This window comes from Pipistrellus hanaki, assembly GCF_964339955.1.
Source record: "Pipistrellus hanaki genome assembly, chromosome: 1".
Classification (NCBI taxonomy): Eukaryota; Metazoa; Chordata; class Mammalia; order Chiroptera; family Vespertilionidae; genus Pipistrellus; species Pipistrellus hanaki.
Genome location: NC_140503.1, coordinates 182,243,117 through 182,259,896, shown reverse-complemented (window position 1 = coordinate 182,259,896; position 16,780 = coordinate 182,243,117). Strand labels below are relative to the sequence as shown.

Sequence of the window (16,780 nt, the reverse complement as noted above, 5' to 3'; positions counted from 1 at the left end):
GGTGTGTATGGGTGTCAGAGATCGAGAGAGATAAGGGAGGGCAGTAAAAAAAAAAAAAAAAAACAAAGTAGAAAGGAAAGAGTTCATTCTTATACAAAAGGAAGAGAAGTTAAAAACACACAACAGCAGCACTGTTTCTGGGCCATACCTTCTGATCTTCAGGTAGTTTCCAGATGGGTCTCTACCTGGATCAAGCCAGGTGGGAATTTTAGACCTGAGCCTCTGAGGCTCCACCCATCTGCCCATGGAGCCTGCCCCGTGGCAAACCTTCACCCTTTCGTCACAAGGCCTGGCCCCTTGCCACAGCACAGCACATGCCCCTGGGACACTGAGGGAATGCGCAGAGGGGGGTAGACTATCCAAGCTGCACAGCTTCTACTCTGAGCTCGAGGATCAGAGATTACACAGATACTGACAGAGCTCCACTCTCAAGCTGTATTTAAACCCATCATGTGTGTACAGTCATATGGAAACCTGATAATATTTTAACCATTAAAAAATAAACAGCCAACAGTTGACAGAATCTTTATTGTAAACAGAGGTCATTAATAGTTGTTACAAACTGAACTGAAATTCCAAGTTAGCAATCTGAATCAGATGGATAGGTTTATTTTTGTTTGGCATAACTTGTCATCTTTGCGCCCGTGGCACTTTAAAAAAGATTGCTAAAGTTATCAGCATATCAATGGTCTCCTTTATGTCACGTTTAGCACCAGAACATCCTTACCCACTTAAGAAAACTCATTCAAAACAAGGTAGAACTGCCGAAGTTATTTTATCATCAAAGTTATTACACAAGTATTGTTTTACAATGAAAAGAATACAAATAAGTATATTTTAAGTATTACAGAACATACATGGGCAGTCCCCACCTTTGTCCTTTTGTATTTTCCTACCTGCTCTAAAGTATCTTGCTTTTATGCCATGTGTCCCCCTGACCCCTGCAATCCACCTCTGAAGAACTGCACTAGCCACCTCCCCCAGCCTGCTGCTAGCGCTCAGCGTGGGGGAGGAACAGCTGGTAGGAGGAGGAACGTTAACATTTCAGTTTATAGAAAAATACCATCTGGTGGTGAGAATGGGTAGCTGAAGCTTTACTGTTATGCAAAGTAGGTCACAGGTAAAAAGGATGGTTTGTTCTTGATCTGCTCTCTGTGAACCTTCCACTCTACACTTTAGTGAAAAGGCAAGGACGACCTTCAAAGTGTCCTCAAACACTATACCTGTTACCTTAAGGATCAGTTCTGTAAAATATCAAAATATCCTCTAGTGTCAAAAGCACTCAATGGAGATGTATCAAAAACAGAAGTATTTCTCAAAGAGGAGCAAAAATAGATTTCATGAATTATATTCAATAAATAAAACATTGTTAAGTGTTTTGTAGTTTTTGTAAAAAATATTTAAAGAAATATTCAAAACAAATCTAAATAGAGCAGACAAGTGATGAATGTAAAACTTAAAAATATACTAAGCATCTAAATGAAAATTTCAATGATTTTTTTTCTTGAATATCATTCAGATGTTAATAATAGTTGCAGTGATATTCAGATACTATTTGAATATATTAAAGTAGTGTCTGAATATCACTGCAACTATTATACCCAGAGGTCAAAAATTTCATTCTCTTTCTTCTTCATCTAAAAACTGCACTCAGTATTGTATAGCAAGTCAGTTTCTATTTTCGTATACGTTAGTACACTACTCATAATCTCTAAGGCATTTGGTTGTTCTGTCAAGAACTGTAACACACTGAATGCAAATTGTTTTTGTATTGATTCTCCTATCTGCACAGCTCAAAGTGCCCATGCCAGAATGCAGGCCGGGGCCAACAATTTATCACTACTGCCTCCTTACAGCACACTACCTCAAAGTCTCTGTCCCTGATACTGTGCATGTCTTAATAATACCAGAGAGTGCCTTTCAAGTTGAATAGAAAATACATTAAAAATCACTGACTTGAGGGTTGAAAATCGTTACAGTGGGATGGTGATGTTAGAACAGAGATCAATTCTCATACTTAAAACTGACATGTATTATTTTCTGCACTGCACCCTTAGCCCAGTGCCTCCCACTGTTCTCCAAGGCGTGGCACACATGAAAAGGGGTAGTAATCATACGGTGCACACTGGGTGAGCCTACCGGCCACTGCAGGACAGCAGGACTTGCACTTCTTGCTGCACTGCACCAGGGGCTGAGGGTGGAAGTGTTTAGCGGACATGTTCAGGTGCTCCGGTGCGCATGCCCACCAGTCCGGAAACTGGGTAACCCATAACCAGCCAATTTGGCATTTGGAACTAGCTTAGGAGAGTTTAAAATCTGAAAGGATTGGCCTTTTTTTAAAAAACAAAACAAAACACTAGGCTGACTGTTTTTTTTTAACCAGATTAAGTATACCTGCTTGATTTATTTTTTTAAAGTTTACTGTCTAAAGTTGATTTGATTTTTATCTGTAAGTCTGAATTTGTCCTTGTTCATCTTTGTAGAGTTTTAAATAATTAAAACCAATGCAGTAAGTGAAAATAACAAGGTATTTGGATGCAAGTGTATCTAGGTTTGAATCCCAACTCTGCTATTTTCTTACCAATCAGTGACTGTGAGATCAGGCAAGTTTCTTCACCTTCTGATCCTCAGTTTCCTAATGGTAAAAACTGGGACAATAATGTCCATTGATGGAGCTCGCGTGAGAATTAGAGGGAGCACACACGCAACGCCTAGACAATGCTTAGGGTGTATAAGAAGCTTAGTGAATGACAACTGTCATCTAAAATTAAAGCTAGGATGGTATTTCAATTTCTACCACATGGTGAACAGTTAATATTTATTAATATTTAACAAGTAAACATCCTATTACAGAGTATTTTCTTTCTAGTGCAAACTAAGGGACCATGGTCTCTTACTGCCTCACATATGTGCAGTGAGAATGTGGCTGAAAGTTAATGCACGAAAAACCTGTCCTGCCTCTCAGAAGCCAGAAGAGAGCATGTAACCTTTACTGACAGTGCACCTTTTAAACATCTCAAGGGGGTCTCTGCCCACTAGTTACCAAAAGCTTACTTACATTGAATCTAACAGTTCTTCAGCCCTTCATCTTTTAGACAAGGAATAGTGAAGTTTTAAAAACACTTTTAAAAATTGTGGATTTTATTCACTTCTGATAATTATTTTAGAAAACGTTAACTTGAAGATCAGTGCAACTTAATGAAAGGTGTATTAAATTTAGGCTCTCTGAGACTGTTTTAAATGTGGAGATTGCATAATAGATACAGTAGTGCTCTGCAGATAAAATAATTACCAGTATCACAAACTCTGTAAAAACATAATTGCATGCATACTCTTAAAAAAAAGTCAGGCCAAGATCTGAACATGGTGAGGACCTCGCGGGCTCTTCTAGTGAGTGCTCCCACAGGGGTGGTCTGAGACCTGGCAGCCCATGTTGGGGCCCGTCACTTGCACTCTGAAGAGAGTCCCGTCGGCGCACATGCACAGCTTGTAGCGCACCCACTCCCCGGCACCGAACTGGTCCCCGCTGGAGGACGCAGGCAGGCGCGTGGTGCTGACCATCACGGACCCATTGAGGATGATGCTGTTTTCCTAGGAGGAGAACAATAACAAGACCCGTTTACCTACTTACCTTCACACAACAAGTTTAATAAACAAAACTTAACTGGAACGTTAACAAGTAAAGAAGGCAGCAAGAAAGAGGGAAGTCATGACCAAAACGACAACAAAGAAACCAAAACTAAAGTCAAGATTCAACCAGTGACCTCTTACTAATCGTTTACAACGTATACCAACACACCTGTTACACAATTTACTTCTCAACTACTAGTTAAAATCACATCAGAATTCCTAAGTGCATGACGAGGCTGATGTTGATAAGGTCTCGGACCATTTTGTTTACTTCCTGAGAGAGTTTTCCGTTACTGCTTGGTAAGTTTCTGAGGATGATAAGAATTTTCTCCTGGAGAAAATTAACTTTAATTTCCACTGTTTTTGCATCACACGGATGAAGATTCAAGCCGTGTACTCTTGAACACCAGGGCACTCCAAGGAACTGCCTGGAGGGCTCTTCCTCAGTTCCAGGAACTTTCTTGTATCATAGGCCCTTTCTGTCTCCCTTCTTTGCTCTCTGTTTCCTTTTCTTCTTTTCATTCATTCAAGTAATTACTAAATGTCTACTCTGTGTTAGACACTATTCTAGGTGCTGGGGATACAGCAGCCAACAGGCAAAGTCCAAGTTTTCCTGCAGCATTTAAATGGGGAGGGATGGACAATAAGCACATGAAGAGGGAAAGCTAATAGGACAGCATCTGAGGAAAGTCAGCCAGGGTGCGCAGAGACAGAGTGACCAGGCAGGGTTCCACTCTGCACAGGTGGTTGGGGAAGGCCTCTCTGATGAGGCCAAAGTCCAAAGGGAACTGGGTCGTGTGAAGGAGTGAGCCCGTGTTAATGGGGAAGGGCGCTCCAGGCAGAGGATGTGATACACCGAAGGAGCCCAGGAGATGTGCCTGGGGCTCAGGAACAAGTAGGCGGCCAGTGTGGCTGAAGCGGAGACTGAGGGCCACATCGGTAAGAGATGAGTCAAAGAAATAACCAGGGGCCACACTGTAAGGCCGAGGGATGGACTTTGGATCTAATTCTGAACTAGATGGGAAGCCATTGGTAGGGTTCTGAAAAGGGCAGTGGTGTGATCTTTTGAAAAGGATCACTCTGGCTGCTGTACAGAGAACTGACTCCAGGGCGAAAGAGGAGGCAGGGTCCCGTAGGAGGCTGTGAAACTGGTGGTGGTGGTGGCGCAGCCTGAAGGCTTTGCTGATGGACTGACAGGTACCACTTGGGAACCCTGAAAGAAATACATGTTTGGGGAGGGAGGGAAGATATCAAGACTTTAGTCTTGCTGTGTTTGAAATGCCAAGTAGAGAAAGTAGTTGGATATGTGAATCTTAGTTCAAAGGAAAGATTAAAGCAGGAATTTGAAAATCATCCACTTATAGAAGGTATTTAAAGCAATGAGAGAAAGTTGGATATGAAGTAATGAAAATGGCTCATTGATCAGGAAGTGATAGTATATGGACTAAAGATAGCCCAATTTTGTTCCAATGCTGCCATCGTGTGGTCATTTAATTTTATTTCCTTTAAATTGCTAGTGCAGTTATTTTTTAAAAGCCGTTTTATAAAATTCTAATTATTAGCTATACACTTAAAACTTACCACTAATATTAACTAAATTATAAAGCTAATTATCTTTTCAATATTGGCCTTTATTTCTTTAACTGTGGAAAAACAGATATGTGTGCATGTATGTTACAAATTATTTTAATAACTGTCATATTAAAAACAGGGAGAATTTCAAGGTAGAAAAAAATAAAAGACTTAAGTCACTTGCGAATGGTTAGGTACAAATCTATCACACCTATTGCTTCTTTGAGTTTTTAGTGCAGAGAACAATGGCCCCACTGTGACCATTCTTCAATACTATTTGTTTAGAGGGATGTAAAAAATACCCTGTATTGCTATTGAATTTTTGGCAAGAATCACATTTTATGTCCATCTTTTTTATTAAGAGATTGTAATAAAAAAGCTGTTTATGAAGGTGAAAGAACTTAATTTTTTAAAGTTTATTTTTTCTAAGAACTATGAGATTAAATTTAAATAAAACAAAGAATTATTTTATAAGTCCTTAGGTTTAAGTTCACTTTTGTCATTTAGTGCTTGATTAAAAAAAAAAGTTAATTAGCTTGAATTAATTATCATATAGCGGGTGCCCAAAGACATCCTATATAATAAAAGCCTAATATGCTAAGTGTCGGGTCATTCATTCAACCAATCAAAGCATAATATGCTAATGATGTGCTAAGGCCACTCAACCACTCATTATTACATGCACTGACCACCAGGAGGCAGACGCCTGACTGGTAGGTTGGCTTGCTGCTGGGGTCTGGCCGGACACACCCTGGAGCTCTCCCCTGGTCCCTCCCCGCTGGCCAACCTTCCGCAACCCTCCTAGCCCCAATTGATAGTGCACTGGTGGGGTCCCTCAGCCTGGCCTGTGCCCTCTCGCAATCCAGGACCCCTCAGGGGTTGTCAGAGAGCTGGTTTCGGCTCGATCCTGCAGGCCAGGCTGAGGGACCCCACTGGTGCATGAATTCTTGCACCAGGCCTCTAGTTTTGAATAAATATGCTTTAAGCAGAATTGTGAGCAGGTAAAATATTTTCAGACTTATTGCTCCCTTATAAAATATTTACCTATTAAAATTCAGATATAATCTGTAAAGCACAAAGAAAATCTCATATTTCCACAGCTAGAATAAAGGGAAACCTTTTCCCCTTAGAATAATGGATCCTATCTAATAAAAAAGTAATATGCAAGTTGACCATCACTCCAAGACACAAGATGGCCGCCACAAGATGGCATGCAGGGGAGGGCAGTTGTGGGCAGTTAGGGGTGACCAGGTTAGTAAGGGAGGGTAGTTGGGGGCGATCAGGGTGGCAGAGGAGGGCAGCTGGGGCAGACCAGACCAGTAAAGAAGGGCAGTTGTGGGGGCCAGGCCTGCAGGAGAGGGCAGTTATGGGTGATCAGGCCAGCAGGGAGGGCAGTTAGGAATGACTGGGCCAGCAGAGGAAGGCAGTTGGGGGAGACCAAGCCAGCAGGGAGGGCAGTTGGGGGGAGCAGGCCTGCAAGGGAGGGCAGTTGGGGGGGACCAGGCCTGCAGGGAAGGGCAGTTAGGGATGGATGACAAGGCCAGCATGGGAGGGCAATTAAGGGTGACTGCGCCAGCAGGGGAGGGCAGTTGGGGGCAACCTGGGCCTGTGTGTGGGGGGGGGGCAGTTAGGGGCAATTGAGTCAGCCAGGGAGCAGTTAGGTGTAGATCAGGCTTGCAGGGGAGTGGTTAGGGGGTGATCAGGCTGGTAGGCAGAAGTGATTAGGGGCAATCAGGCAGAGGTAGGTGAGCGGTTGGGAACCAGCAGTCCTGGATTGTGAGAGGGATGTCCAAACGCCCACTGGGATTGAGCCTAAATGGGCAGTTGGACATCCTTCAAGGGGTCCCAGATTGGAAAGGGTGCAGACTGAGCTGAGGGACAAACCCCTCCCCCCACACACAAATTTCGTGCACTGGGCCTCTAGTGTATAAATAAAAAAAAACATTATATATGTTTGCTAATTAATTTTCATGACACTGGATATAAAACACAGAAAGGGATATGAAAAATCTTTAAAAGAAACCCAACTTCAGAGAATAAATATTTAATTTGATCTTTCAGAATTCTCTTTTGTAAGTTTTTGTTGTTGGTGTTGTTTGGTTTTTGTTTTTATCTTTTAAAATAATATAGGTATCATCATATACATTTTTTAAAAAGAAAATGACAGGCAAGCAGAAATAAAATAAAAATAAAAGTCATCTGTTATCCTGCTACCCATAGCTAACTATAGTGACATTTGGCATCCCCTTGCAGATTTTATAATTATACATGTTTTGAAATGTAAAAATGAGGCATTTCACAAATTACCTTATAACTTTCACTTCATAATCCATTTTGAACATCTTTCCATGTCAAAAAATATACAACTACATTACCATTTTTAATAATTGTACACTATTCCACATGTGTATTTATATATACCCAAGAATCTTATAATTCTCTTAAATTCTTAAAAAATACTCACTGCTTTTAGCTCCATGTCACCGCCCGTGTGAAATTCAATGGTCTTGCCCATGATGAACACTCCTTCGTTTCCACGCACTATAGCACGTCCGTCAACTTTTATATTCAAATCACTAGTGGCATTGCTTGTAATCTGAAAATTTAAAAAAGCAGTGAAAACAGCTACTAAGTTAAAGTGAATATTATCAGAGACAGAGGAAAAGAGTTAACCATGAAATATGAAAGGCAAGTGTTTTCATTCATGTTTTACAGATGTTGAGGTAAAGCGGTGACTTGATAATGATCACATAAGCTAGGTAACAACAAATCTAGAATTTACCCTTTTCATTGTTCTGGAATTTCTTTCATGCCACATAAAACAGTAAAACTCCCCTCACAATTTATACCTTTAGACCAGCGATTTTCAACCAGTGTGTCACATGAATCTTTAAAACAATACCCAACTATTTAGCTAGGGGAACTAACCTCTTTTCTCTTATATTGTAAAATAAAAAAATGACTATAGCCAACACAATTAATAGCTGTCTGATGGGAATGAATCAAAATTATACCTATTTTTTGGTCAAATCGGCAGAAAACGTATTTTTTGGTGTGCTCCAGAATTTTAGTAATTAGTTTGGGTGTCATGAGATGAAAAAGGTTGAAAATCGCTGCTTTGGACAGTAACTCCCTTCCATTAATAAAACAAAGAAAATAAATCGTACCCTTTCAGTAGATGCTTTTTGAACATTCAAACTTTTCACTCCACTTGGCAAATGAAACTCATGAGTTTCATAGTCTGTGCTGAATAAAATATTTTGAGTCCTTGGATCGAAAAACTGCATACCAATGTCACTTGTAATAGAAGTTTTGTTCTTTTCCACACTAAGCTTTGTTGTTCCTTGCTGAAAAACAATCTTCAGAAAAACATCCAAAATTCATCATGAACATTATAAAGAAACTCTATAATGACAGACTAATTTCAAATATTTTAACTGTGTCTGTCGGTCCCCCCTCCCCCCACTTGGGATACTTTTGGGGTGGTGAACACACCATACAATGTACATATGACACGTTGTGGAACTGCCCACCTGAAACCTGCATAATTTTGTTAACCAGTCACCCCAATAAATTCAATTAAAAGAAAAAAAATAAACAGAAATAATTTAGAAAAAGTATAATCTCACCCCCCCAAACACACACACACACACACACACACCAAAAACAAACACAAAAACAAGGGCTTATGCATTTATTTGCTTATACTGCGCTGCACAAATACTTGGGTCTAAGCCTGTGATGGGCACAGGAGGAGGTAAGAGTACATTGAGGTTCTATGCGGTTAAAGAACCTTTGCTATAGCAGCCCCTTGGCATGGCTACCACTGACTAGATTGGCATAGTCTCGTCTAAACTCCCAGAAAGTAGAGAGTATCCTAACCAAGAAAGGTACTTAAAAAAAAAAACACACCACAAGTTCTTTCATTGATTTCAGAGAGAGGAAGGAAGAGGGAGAGAGGGATAGAAACATCAGTGGTGAGAAAGAATCATTGACTGGCTGCCTCCTGCATGCCCCCTACTGGGGATTGAGCCCACAACCTGGGCATGTGCCCTGCCAGGGAATCGATCAGTTACCTACTAGTTCATGGGTTGATACTCAATCACTGAGCAACACTAGCTGAGCAGGAAAGGTGCATTTTTTAAAGAATGGTTTTCTTGTATGGAGAAGACAGGAGTAAACTATGTATTCTTATAGTAATTATATCTATCACAGAATTTGCTACAACAGAACAAAATCTAGAACATTAAGAAAGCATTTAACATTAATAGGTTAAAGACCAACAATAGTATTAAATATATTTATGAATTTTCCTCTCATGTCCCTCAATTAAGTCTGATAACTTACAGGCTGGTTGTTGCCAGTGATGACCAGATTTTCATTTCGCCTTCCTCCTACTGTGCTCTTGTAAAGAGGGTGGATGACGCCCATGTCGGAGACTTGCTTAAATCGAAGCAGGCCACTTTCATGAAACTCCATGCTGTCACAGCCATTCGGTCCAATGCGAATCACAGACCAGATAACAAGGGTTATCTAAAACAGAAAGCAAGCCGGCTTCTAACAGGAAGCAAACACCTAACATACTTGGAAAACAAATAGAAAAGTTCATTGCCAAAGGATAAAACATCTTAAATAGAGTTTCATCAGTGAGATGAACATATCAGTTGGTTTTTCACTTATAAAAAAATCATTTAATTTCTATCAGGATATTATATGCAAATAGCTGATGGTCAAAAAGTACTAAAAGGTCTATGATAGACACAGAGCAGTTTATTTCTTCTACCCCTCCCATATCTCATCCATGGGACAACCACTTTCAACAATTTTGTCTAGAATTTATCTTCACATTTAAACATAATATTTGTGCCTTATTTCTTCTCTCATCAAGTTTAGGTTTTATCTATTGATATTCTATTTCAATAGGTGAGAATGTTAGCACATTTATATTTCTTCTCCTCCAACTTCAATCTCAAGTTCTGGTTAAATCCATGTTTAGCAGTTTCAGTATTATGATCATATAAATATTTCTCACTGCTAAGTCAAATACTATATATGGCTGCAATTCCTTTCTCGTACTTTGTGTCGCTCAGAGTTTAATACTTGTCTTCCCTTCTTTTGCTTAGTTTCTTTGAAAATCTGACTAAATCTTTCCAAACCCTCCAATATTTCTGTCAAATGTCTCTCAATAGAATGTTCTAGGAGTCCAAGCCTCCCAGAGAATTTACAAGTTCTTTTTTCCCCTCTCTCAGGAAATCTATCTGGAACCCCTATCTTCTTGCTCCAGTCTGGACTGTCACCTCTGGGCCTGCTGCACAGCTGTAAGCATGAACTTGCCCTTCATTTCATTCTGGAACTCCCTTTTGTCTTTCTCCCGTGGATACCCAGTTTCCTGGTTTTCTTCAGTTTCAAAGTGATGGCTTTGGTGTGAGTCTTTTCTATGTGTTATGCTGGACCCAGAATGGTACTTTTCAATCCATTCTAGAAACTTTTCTGGGTTAATTTATTTGAGAACATTCTCCCCAGTGTGTTTCCTCTTCTCTTTCTGAAGATATTAACTCCTATTAACAGAATAATACATATCCTGGATTAATTCTTCAATTTTGTTGAAATTTCTGGAAGAGTTCCTTTTCTTTATCTTCCAGTCTCTCTCTCTCTCTCTCTCTCTCTCTCTCTCTATCTCTATCTCTATCTCTATCTCTATCTCTATCTCTATCTCTATCACTATCTACCTACCTACCCACTCACCCATATCTATGAGTTGTCCTTATTCTTTAATTGCTCCTTTTTAATGGCATGTTATTCTTGTTCCATGGATGCAATATCTTCTCATTTCTCTGAAGATATTTTAGTTTTTTTTATTTAAGTTTTTGTCATTCATTGCACTTTCTCCATCTCCTTGAATTCCTCATTTTCCCATGGTTTGAATAGTTTTGGTCTCTAACACTTTTCAATTATAAAATTAAAAAAAAAAATACTGATCCCTGGAGGTTCAGTGTTCATATTTAACAGTGAGGCTGCAAAAAGTCCATAAAAAGTTCTGGAAGGACGTCTGGTCTAATTAGCATATTACTCTTTCATTATTACAGATATATTCATTAAAACTCAATAAGAGATAAAATACGTGTAGGGGAATAGAAAGTAAGGGGATCCTGAAAGAACTTACGGAAACAAAGTCCATTATTTCACTGAAAAACAGAGCAGAATCCCCACGGAAAAGAAAAAAAGAATGCTCACAATTAAGTTGATGACGGCCAGGATGAACAAGAGGATAATCACACAGATGGCCAGGTTGCCCTTTCTCCCTCTCAGGCCCGTCTTATGGAGCCGATCTTCATCAATCGGGATATATCCGGCTTTGAAGTTACTGTTGTGCTCTTTATTGACATTCCTCCTCTCAACGGCCTTCTCACGCATGGACTTCTTCACGGGACCATTGGAACTTTGCTAAAACAAAGCACAGCACGTTGGAACAGCTCTTGATGTATTTATTTATTAAGTGCATATTCATAACCAAAGAAAGCTAACTTGGTCAGTGATATGTTTCCCCTAATAAACTTCAAATCACACTGAGTTCCGGAGTCCAAGAAAGGACATTATTATGCTGAGAGGGGTGGCAGGTGTGACTATCTGACAACACATTTCCACTCTCTGCTTTGAATAGTCCTACTTCTAGTGAAGCTCATTTGGAGGAAGAGTTGACATATATACATTCTACAGTGGGTAATCTTTTAATTAATGATTCATAATTACTTTAAATTATATATGTTTTCGTTTATATGAAAAGAATTTGGAAAGGTTGACGACTTTGTTATTTATCAAAGCCAAAACTGGGCTAACGCTAACATTACCCTAGACCAGCAGTCTTCAAAGAAGGAGCTGGGGAGTCCTGGAGGGGTCTGGAGGCTGAAAACCATTTTTAAAATAACACTAAGATGTTGTTTTTCCTTTTTTATTCACCTCTCGTGAATGCACAGAGGAATTTTCCATAGGCTCCGTGATTATATGGGATGACATCATTGGTCCAAAAGCTAATGAAATTGTGCATTGTGTATTCCTGTGTTGAAATTTCCCCCCAGTTTTCCTAATACGGTAAATATCAATGGATATAACACACGTAGACAAAAAGCTCTCTGAGACCTTCAGTGATTTTTAAGAATATCAAGAGTACCCGAGACCAAAAGTGGAGTGGAATGGGAGGAGGCGATGGCTTGGAGTTGTCAGGGAAACCAGATGGAGTGGGTGGGTCAGATCTGGCAATTCAGGGAGAATAAAGTGGGAAAAGTAGGGCAGGCGGTGAAAGTTGTTGGACTGCTGGGTACACACTCTAGTCTTTATGCTGTTTAACTGGGAGTTATTAGAAGTTTTTGAGCATGAATGACATGTTTCAGGATGCTAAATGCGATGGTGTTTGTAGGAGAGTTAGTAAATACCACTACCAGGAAGCAGGCTGTTGGGAGATGTTGAGGAATAGAGGTTTGTGGTAATGAAGGCCTAAAGTGGAATGAAAAAAGATAGGTAAAAATATACTTTGAGAGAAAAGTTAACTGAATTTGTAGTCAGGTTAAAAAAAAAGAATCTCATGCTTACTAAATGGTGACTAGTTAAATGTGTGGAATGAAGGAGGGAGGCGATTCCACAGATGTTGCATTTGAATTCAATGAAAAATAACCACATGCCTCAAATGCAATGTTAGGACTAGAGATACAGATTTGAGAGTTCTCGGCCTCGAGGTAAGTTAAATCTATGAGACACATCAGTTCATTGTGGAAAAAATAGTATACAGAGAAGAGAACAAAGAGCTGGGAGACTTTAAGCGTGCAGGAACAATGGAAAGTAAGAAATACAGAAAATGTCAAGAAAACCCAGGATGTACAGTTGCTGAATTTGCTTTGTCAGGAAGTCCCTCCACAACCTTCAAAGATGAACTCTGTATAGCAAACGGGTAAGGAGTGAATAGTCTCGAAAAGCCAGTATGTTTACATCCATTTTCAAACCCAGAAGAAGAGAGGAAAGAAAAATTATACCTAAAGAATTATGTGCTGTCCGAGGAAAATTGTGTTTCTCCTGTTGTTCTTGTTAATACCTTTCCCCTCCCCAATCTGGGGGAGCACTTGTCTATTTGACGGCAGAGGGGAAGATGTCAAGAGAGGCAGACGTCTGAGAAGAGCAGGGTAACGTGGGAAACAAGACCCCGTGGAGGCAGGGAAGGAAGTGATACCGAGTACGGGAGAAAAGAACAGTCTTAAGGGTGGACTCGACTTCACTGAAATGCTTCACATCACTAAAGGAAATCATTCTTTTCCCCATTGATGTTCCAGGCAAGGCCATCTGGAATCTTATCATGTGTCAGGAGTAGTAGCAGGCTGGTTGGGGGCTGATGCAATAAGACAGGAATAATCACTGAGAGTAATGTGATTAAACTCCACAAAGCAGTAAGGAAGGCTCAAAAGAATATAATTCAATCTACTGAACAGATTTTTTATCACAAAACAGAATGCTGATACAGCTGTGTAGGTTGTATATCTGCATGTGGTGCAACATCTATGAGTGTGCACTGACACAGCAGACATCTTGGCCTTGAACATGCATGTTGGTAGTTTTTTCCTGAAGGTGGTTAACTACCTTAAGGGAGTGTGTGCTTTCTTCTAATTTTCAGACACCTGTGACAGTGCTGACAGGTGGGCAATTTCAGTCCTCGTCAGCGTTTGAATGATGGTCTACATAAAAGAGAGGCAGGGCAAAATGTATCCCTGCTGGGATGCATTATTTAGCCTTCTCTGCTAATTCATGTACATGATTACATTCACCGCATGCATTTAACATTTACTGAAGAGTGACTATCTGCCAGATGCTCAGACCAGCAAGATGAGCAAGACATAGCACCTACCCTCCATGAACTTACAGTCAAGTAGAGTAGATAGTCAAGGTCACTAACAATTGCAGTTCAACAAGGCAAGTGGAGCAATGCGCAGGGCACTACAGGGGTACACAAGAAGGATGAAATTCTACTCAGCAAGCAGGGGGTCAGTTGAAGGTTTTTAAGACACTTGAGGTTTCAGTTGAATCTTTTAAAAAATATGTTTTATTAGTTTTTTTTGTTTGTTTTTGTTGTTTTTTTTTTACAGAGAAGAAGGGAGAGGGATAGTTATAACATCAATGAGAGAGAAACATCGATCAGCTGCCTCCTGCATACCCCCTACTGGGGATGTGCCCCCAACCAAAGTAATGTCCTTGATTGTAATCAAACCTGGAACTCTTGAGTCCACAGGCCAATGCTCTATCCACTGAGCCAAACCGGTCAGGGTTCAGTTGAATCTTGAAGGACATACAGGAGTTCGCCAGGGAAAAGTGCAGAGAAAGGTGTTCTAGGCAGAAGGAGCAGGATGGAGATTGTGAGTTCAGATCATCTCTGGGCAGACTAGTTTTGGTAGCTTTAAGTGGGTGATGAAGAGGATAAGTACAGAAATGTGGCAAAAAAAAAAAAAAAAAAAGAGGTGAGCGATGTGGTTAGAGGCCAGTAAATCAATGGGCATAAAGTACCATGCCAAGAACGATGCACTTTATCCATAAGGTGACGGGGAACTACCAAAAATTTAAAACAAGTTAATGATAAATCAGATTTGCATTAAAGCAAAATCAACCCAGCAAGTGCTGAACTGGACTGGAAGAGCTTAGAGTTGCAGATACCCACAGCAGGTTTCTCAAACAGCCCAAATGAGGGCTCACTGAGCTGTGGCACTGGAGGTGACAGAGACTGGGCCGAGGTGTTCGAAGGTAGAACTGACAGGACCTGGCGAGTGACTGGATGTGAATGGGACAAGGTGGGGTCTACGACGACGACTCCCGGGTAGGACCTGCTACATGGTTAGAGGGACCTGCCTATTGCCTTTGGCTGGCTGTTCTGCACCTACTAGGCCAGTGGTTGGCAAACTCATTAGTCAACAGAGCCAAATATCAGCAGTACAACGATTGAAATTTCTTCTGAGAGCCAAATTTTTTAAACTTAAGCTTCTTCTAATGCCACTTCTTCAAAACAGACTCGCCCAGGCGGTGGTATTTTGTGGAAGAGCCACACTCAAGGGGCCAAAGAGCCGCATGTGGCTCGAGAGCCGCAGTTTGCCGACCACAGTACTAAGCAATTTGACTTTAAGCTCCTAGAAGCAGATTTCATGTCTTCAGTATTTTATATTCCTCAGAACGCCTCTTCTGGTGACTTATATTTATTAGGTCCCTAGAAGCAGTTAATTACCTACAAAAATCTTTCCAGAAAAAGAAAAAAAAAAAAAAAGAAAAGAAAAAAGGTTTTCTGGAAACAGAATGTTGATTACTTGATTCGTATTTATTTTTTAAACACCGTTTAAGAATGGGACTTAAAAAACACCTTATCACATCATAGTTTTTTTTTTTTTTTCTTTCCCTAAAAGGAAATAGTTAACGAAAAGAAAAAGTGACCATGAAAATGATTTTTGTTGTAAGAAATCACCCTATATACCGGTTGTCCCCAAAAAATGTATACACACTTAACAGCTGACAGCTCAATTAATGTTTCTCTCTTTTAAACTTTGTAATTAATAATTATTAATTACATTTAATATTGTAATTAATAATTATTAATTACATTTAACATTGTAATTAATAATTATTCAAAACGTGTATACATATATTTTTGGACACCCTGTATAATACAATTTACACACACCGTTTCATATGTATATCTTGCTTTTGGGGAGAAATAGCCTTCGGAGCTATTCTAAGTTCCCAGTTTACCATGCAGATCAAGAAATACTAGATAAAGCATTAGAAAAAGAAAAGAAACACCGGTCAGGAGGCAGTTCTACGCGGGTGACTAAAGCTCCAAGACCCGAAGCGGGAGGCGCAGCCGGCGCCCGCAGGTCCTATGGGGCAGCAGCTGCCGCCCTCCGGCCGCCGTCGGGCGGCAGGCGCGGCGCTGGGGCTATTTTTACCGCATCTTCGCCGGCCCTGAGCCGCCCGTCCTGGCCGGGCTCCCGGCGGCCGCGGCCTCCGGCCTCTCCCGCCGCCGAGGGCAGCCCCGCGGGCCGCGGGCAGCCTGCTCGCCCCCGGGGCTCGGGAGCCCCCGGGTCCCGCTGCCTCCGCCAGCAGCCGGCAGCGGACAGCTCCTCCCGGCCCGCCCCTCCCCGCCCCGCCCGCCGGCCCCGCCTTCCCGCCCGCGCCGGCCCCCGCCCCCCAGCCCTACGGCGGCCCCGCCGCCGGGATCCGGGCGCCCCGGCCCCTCCGGCCCTCTGGCCGCGGCGGGGGTCTCAGACCTGCTCGGCCGCCGCCGCCGCCGCTGCCGCCATCTTCCCGCCGCCGCCGCCTCCCCCGCACCCCCGCGCCCCGGAGCTGCGCATGCGCCCTGGGGACGGGGGGGGGGGTGTTAGGGGGGCGCCCGCGGGGCGGTCAGCGCGCTCCGCCGCCCCGGCCCCCGCCGCGCGTGGGGATTCCCCGCGCCCTGGGGCCTCTGGATGGTCCCCAAAGGCACGCCGCCGCCGCTCCCCGCCCCTCCGGGCCCAGCGCGCCGGGCCGGTGCCGTCCCCGGGGGACCTGCTCCTTGCGCTTC

At 41.9% G+C, this 16,780-nt stretch overlaps 1 protein-coding gene across 2 annotated transcripts; it reads right to left on the bottom strand.

Annotated features, from left to right (window-relative positions):
* Positions 1-509: 509 nt before the first annotated feature.
* SGCB (sarcoglycan beta) lies at positions 510-16,553 on the bottom strand. Of its 2 annotated transcripts, XR_014796445.1 has the most exons (7): positions 16,488-16,553; positions 11,437-11,646; positions 9,550-9,735; positions 8,370-8,561; positions 7,667-7,798; positions 1,602-3,591; positions 510-1,551 (listed from the first exon to the last, which is right to left on the bottom strand). XR_014796445.1 is itself a non-coding variant. In XM_084900121.1 (6 exons), exons 1-6 carry the CDS (start codon positions 16,518-16,520, stop codon positions 3,388-3,390), a joined length of 957 nt encoding a protein of 318 aa, XP_084756247.1. In that variant the 5' UTR covers positions 16,521-16,553; the 3' UTR covers positions 510-3,387. The 2 variants fall into 2 exon arrangements, 1 of the variants encoding a protein (XP_084756247.1); XM_084900121.1 differs by having other exon boundaries at positions 510-3,591.
* Between the last annotated feature and the right edge of the window lie 227 nt (positions 16,554-16,780).

What these genes read in the sequence shown, in the direction of transcription:
- SGCB (XM_084900121.1), bottom strand. Translation starts at nt 16,520, where the DNA reads ATGGCGGCAGCGGCGGCGGCGGCGGCCGAGCAG. An exon ending in TCACTGGCAACAACCAGCCT is followed by an intron (nt 8,562 to 9,549) that starts GTAAGTTATCAG and finishes GTTTTTCTGAAG; the next exon opens with ATTGTTTTTCAGCAAGGAAC. An exon ending in GTGACATGGAGCTAAAAGCA is followed by an intron (nt 3,592 to 7,666) that starts GTGAGTATTTTT and finishes TTCTCCTCCTAG; the next exon opens with GAAAACAGCATCATCCTCAA.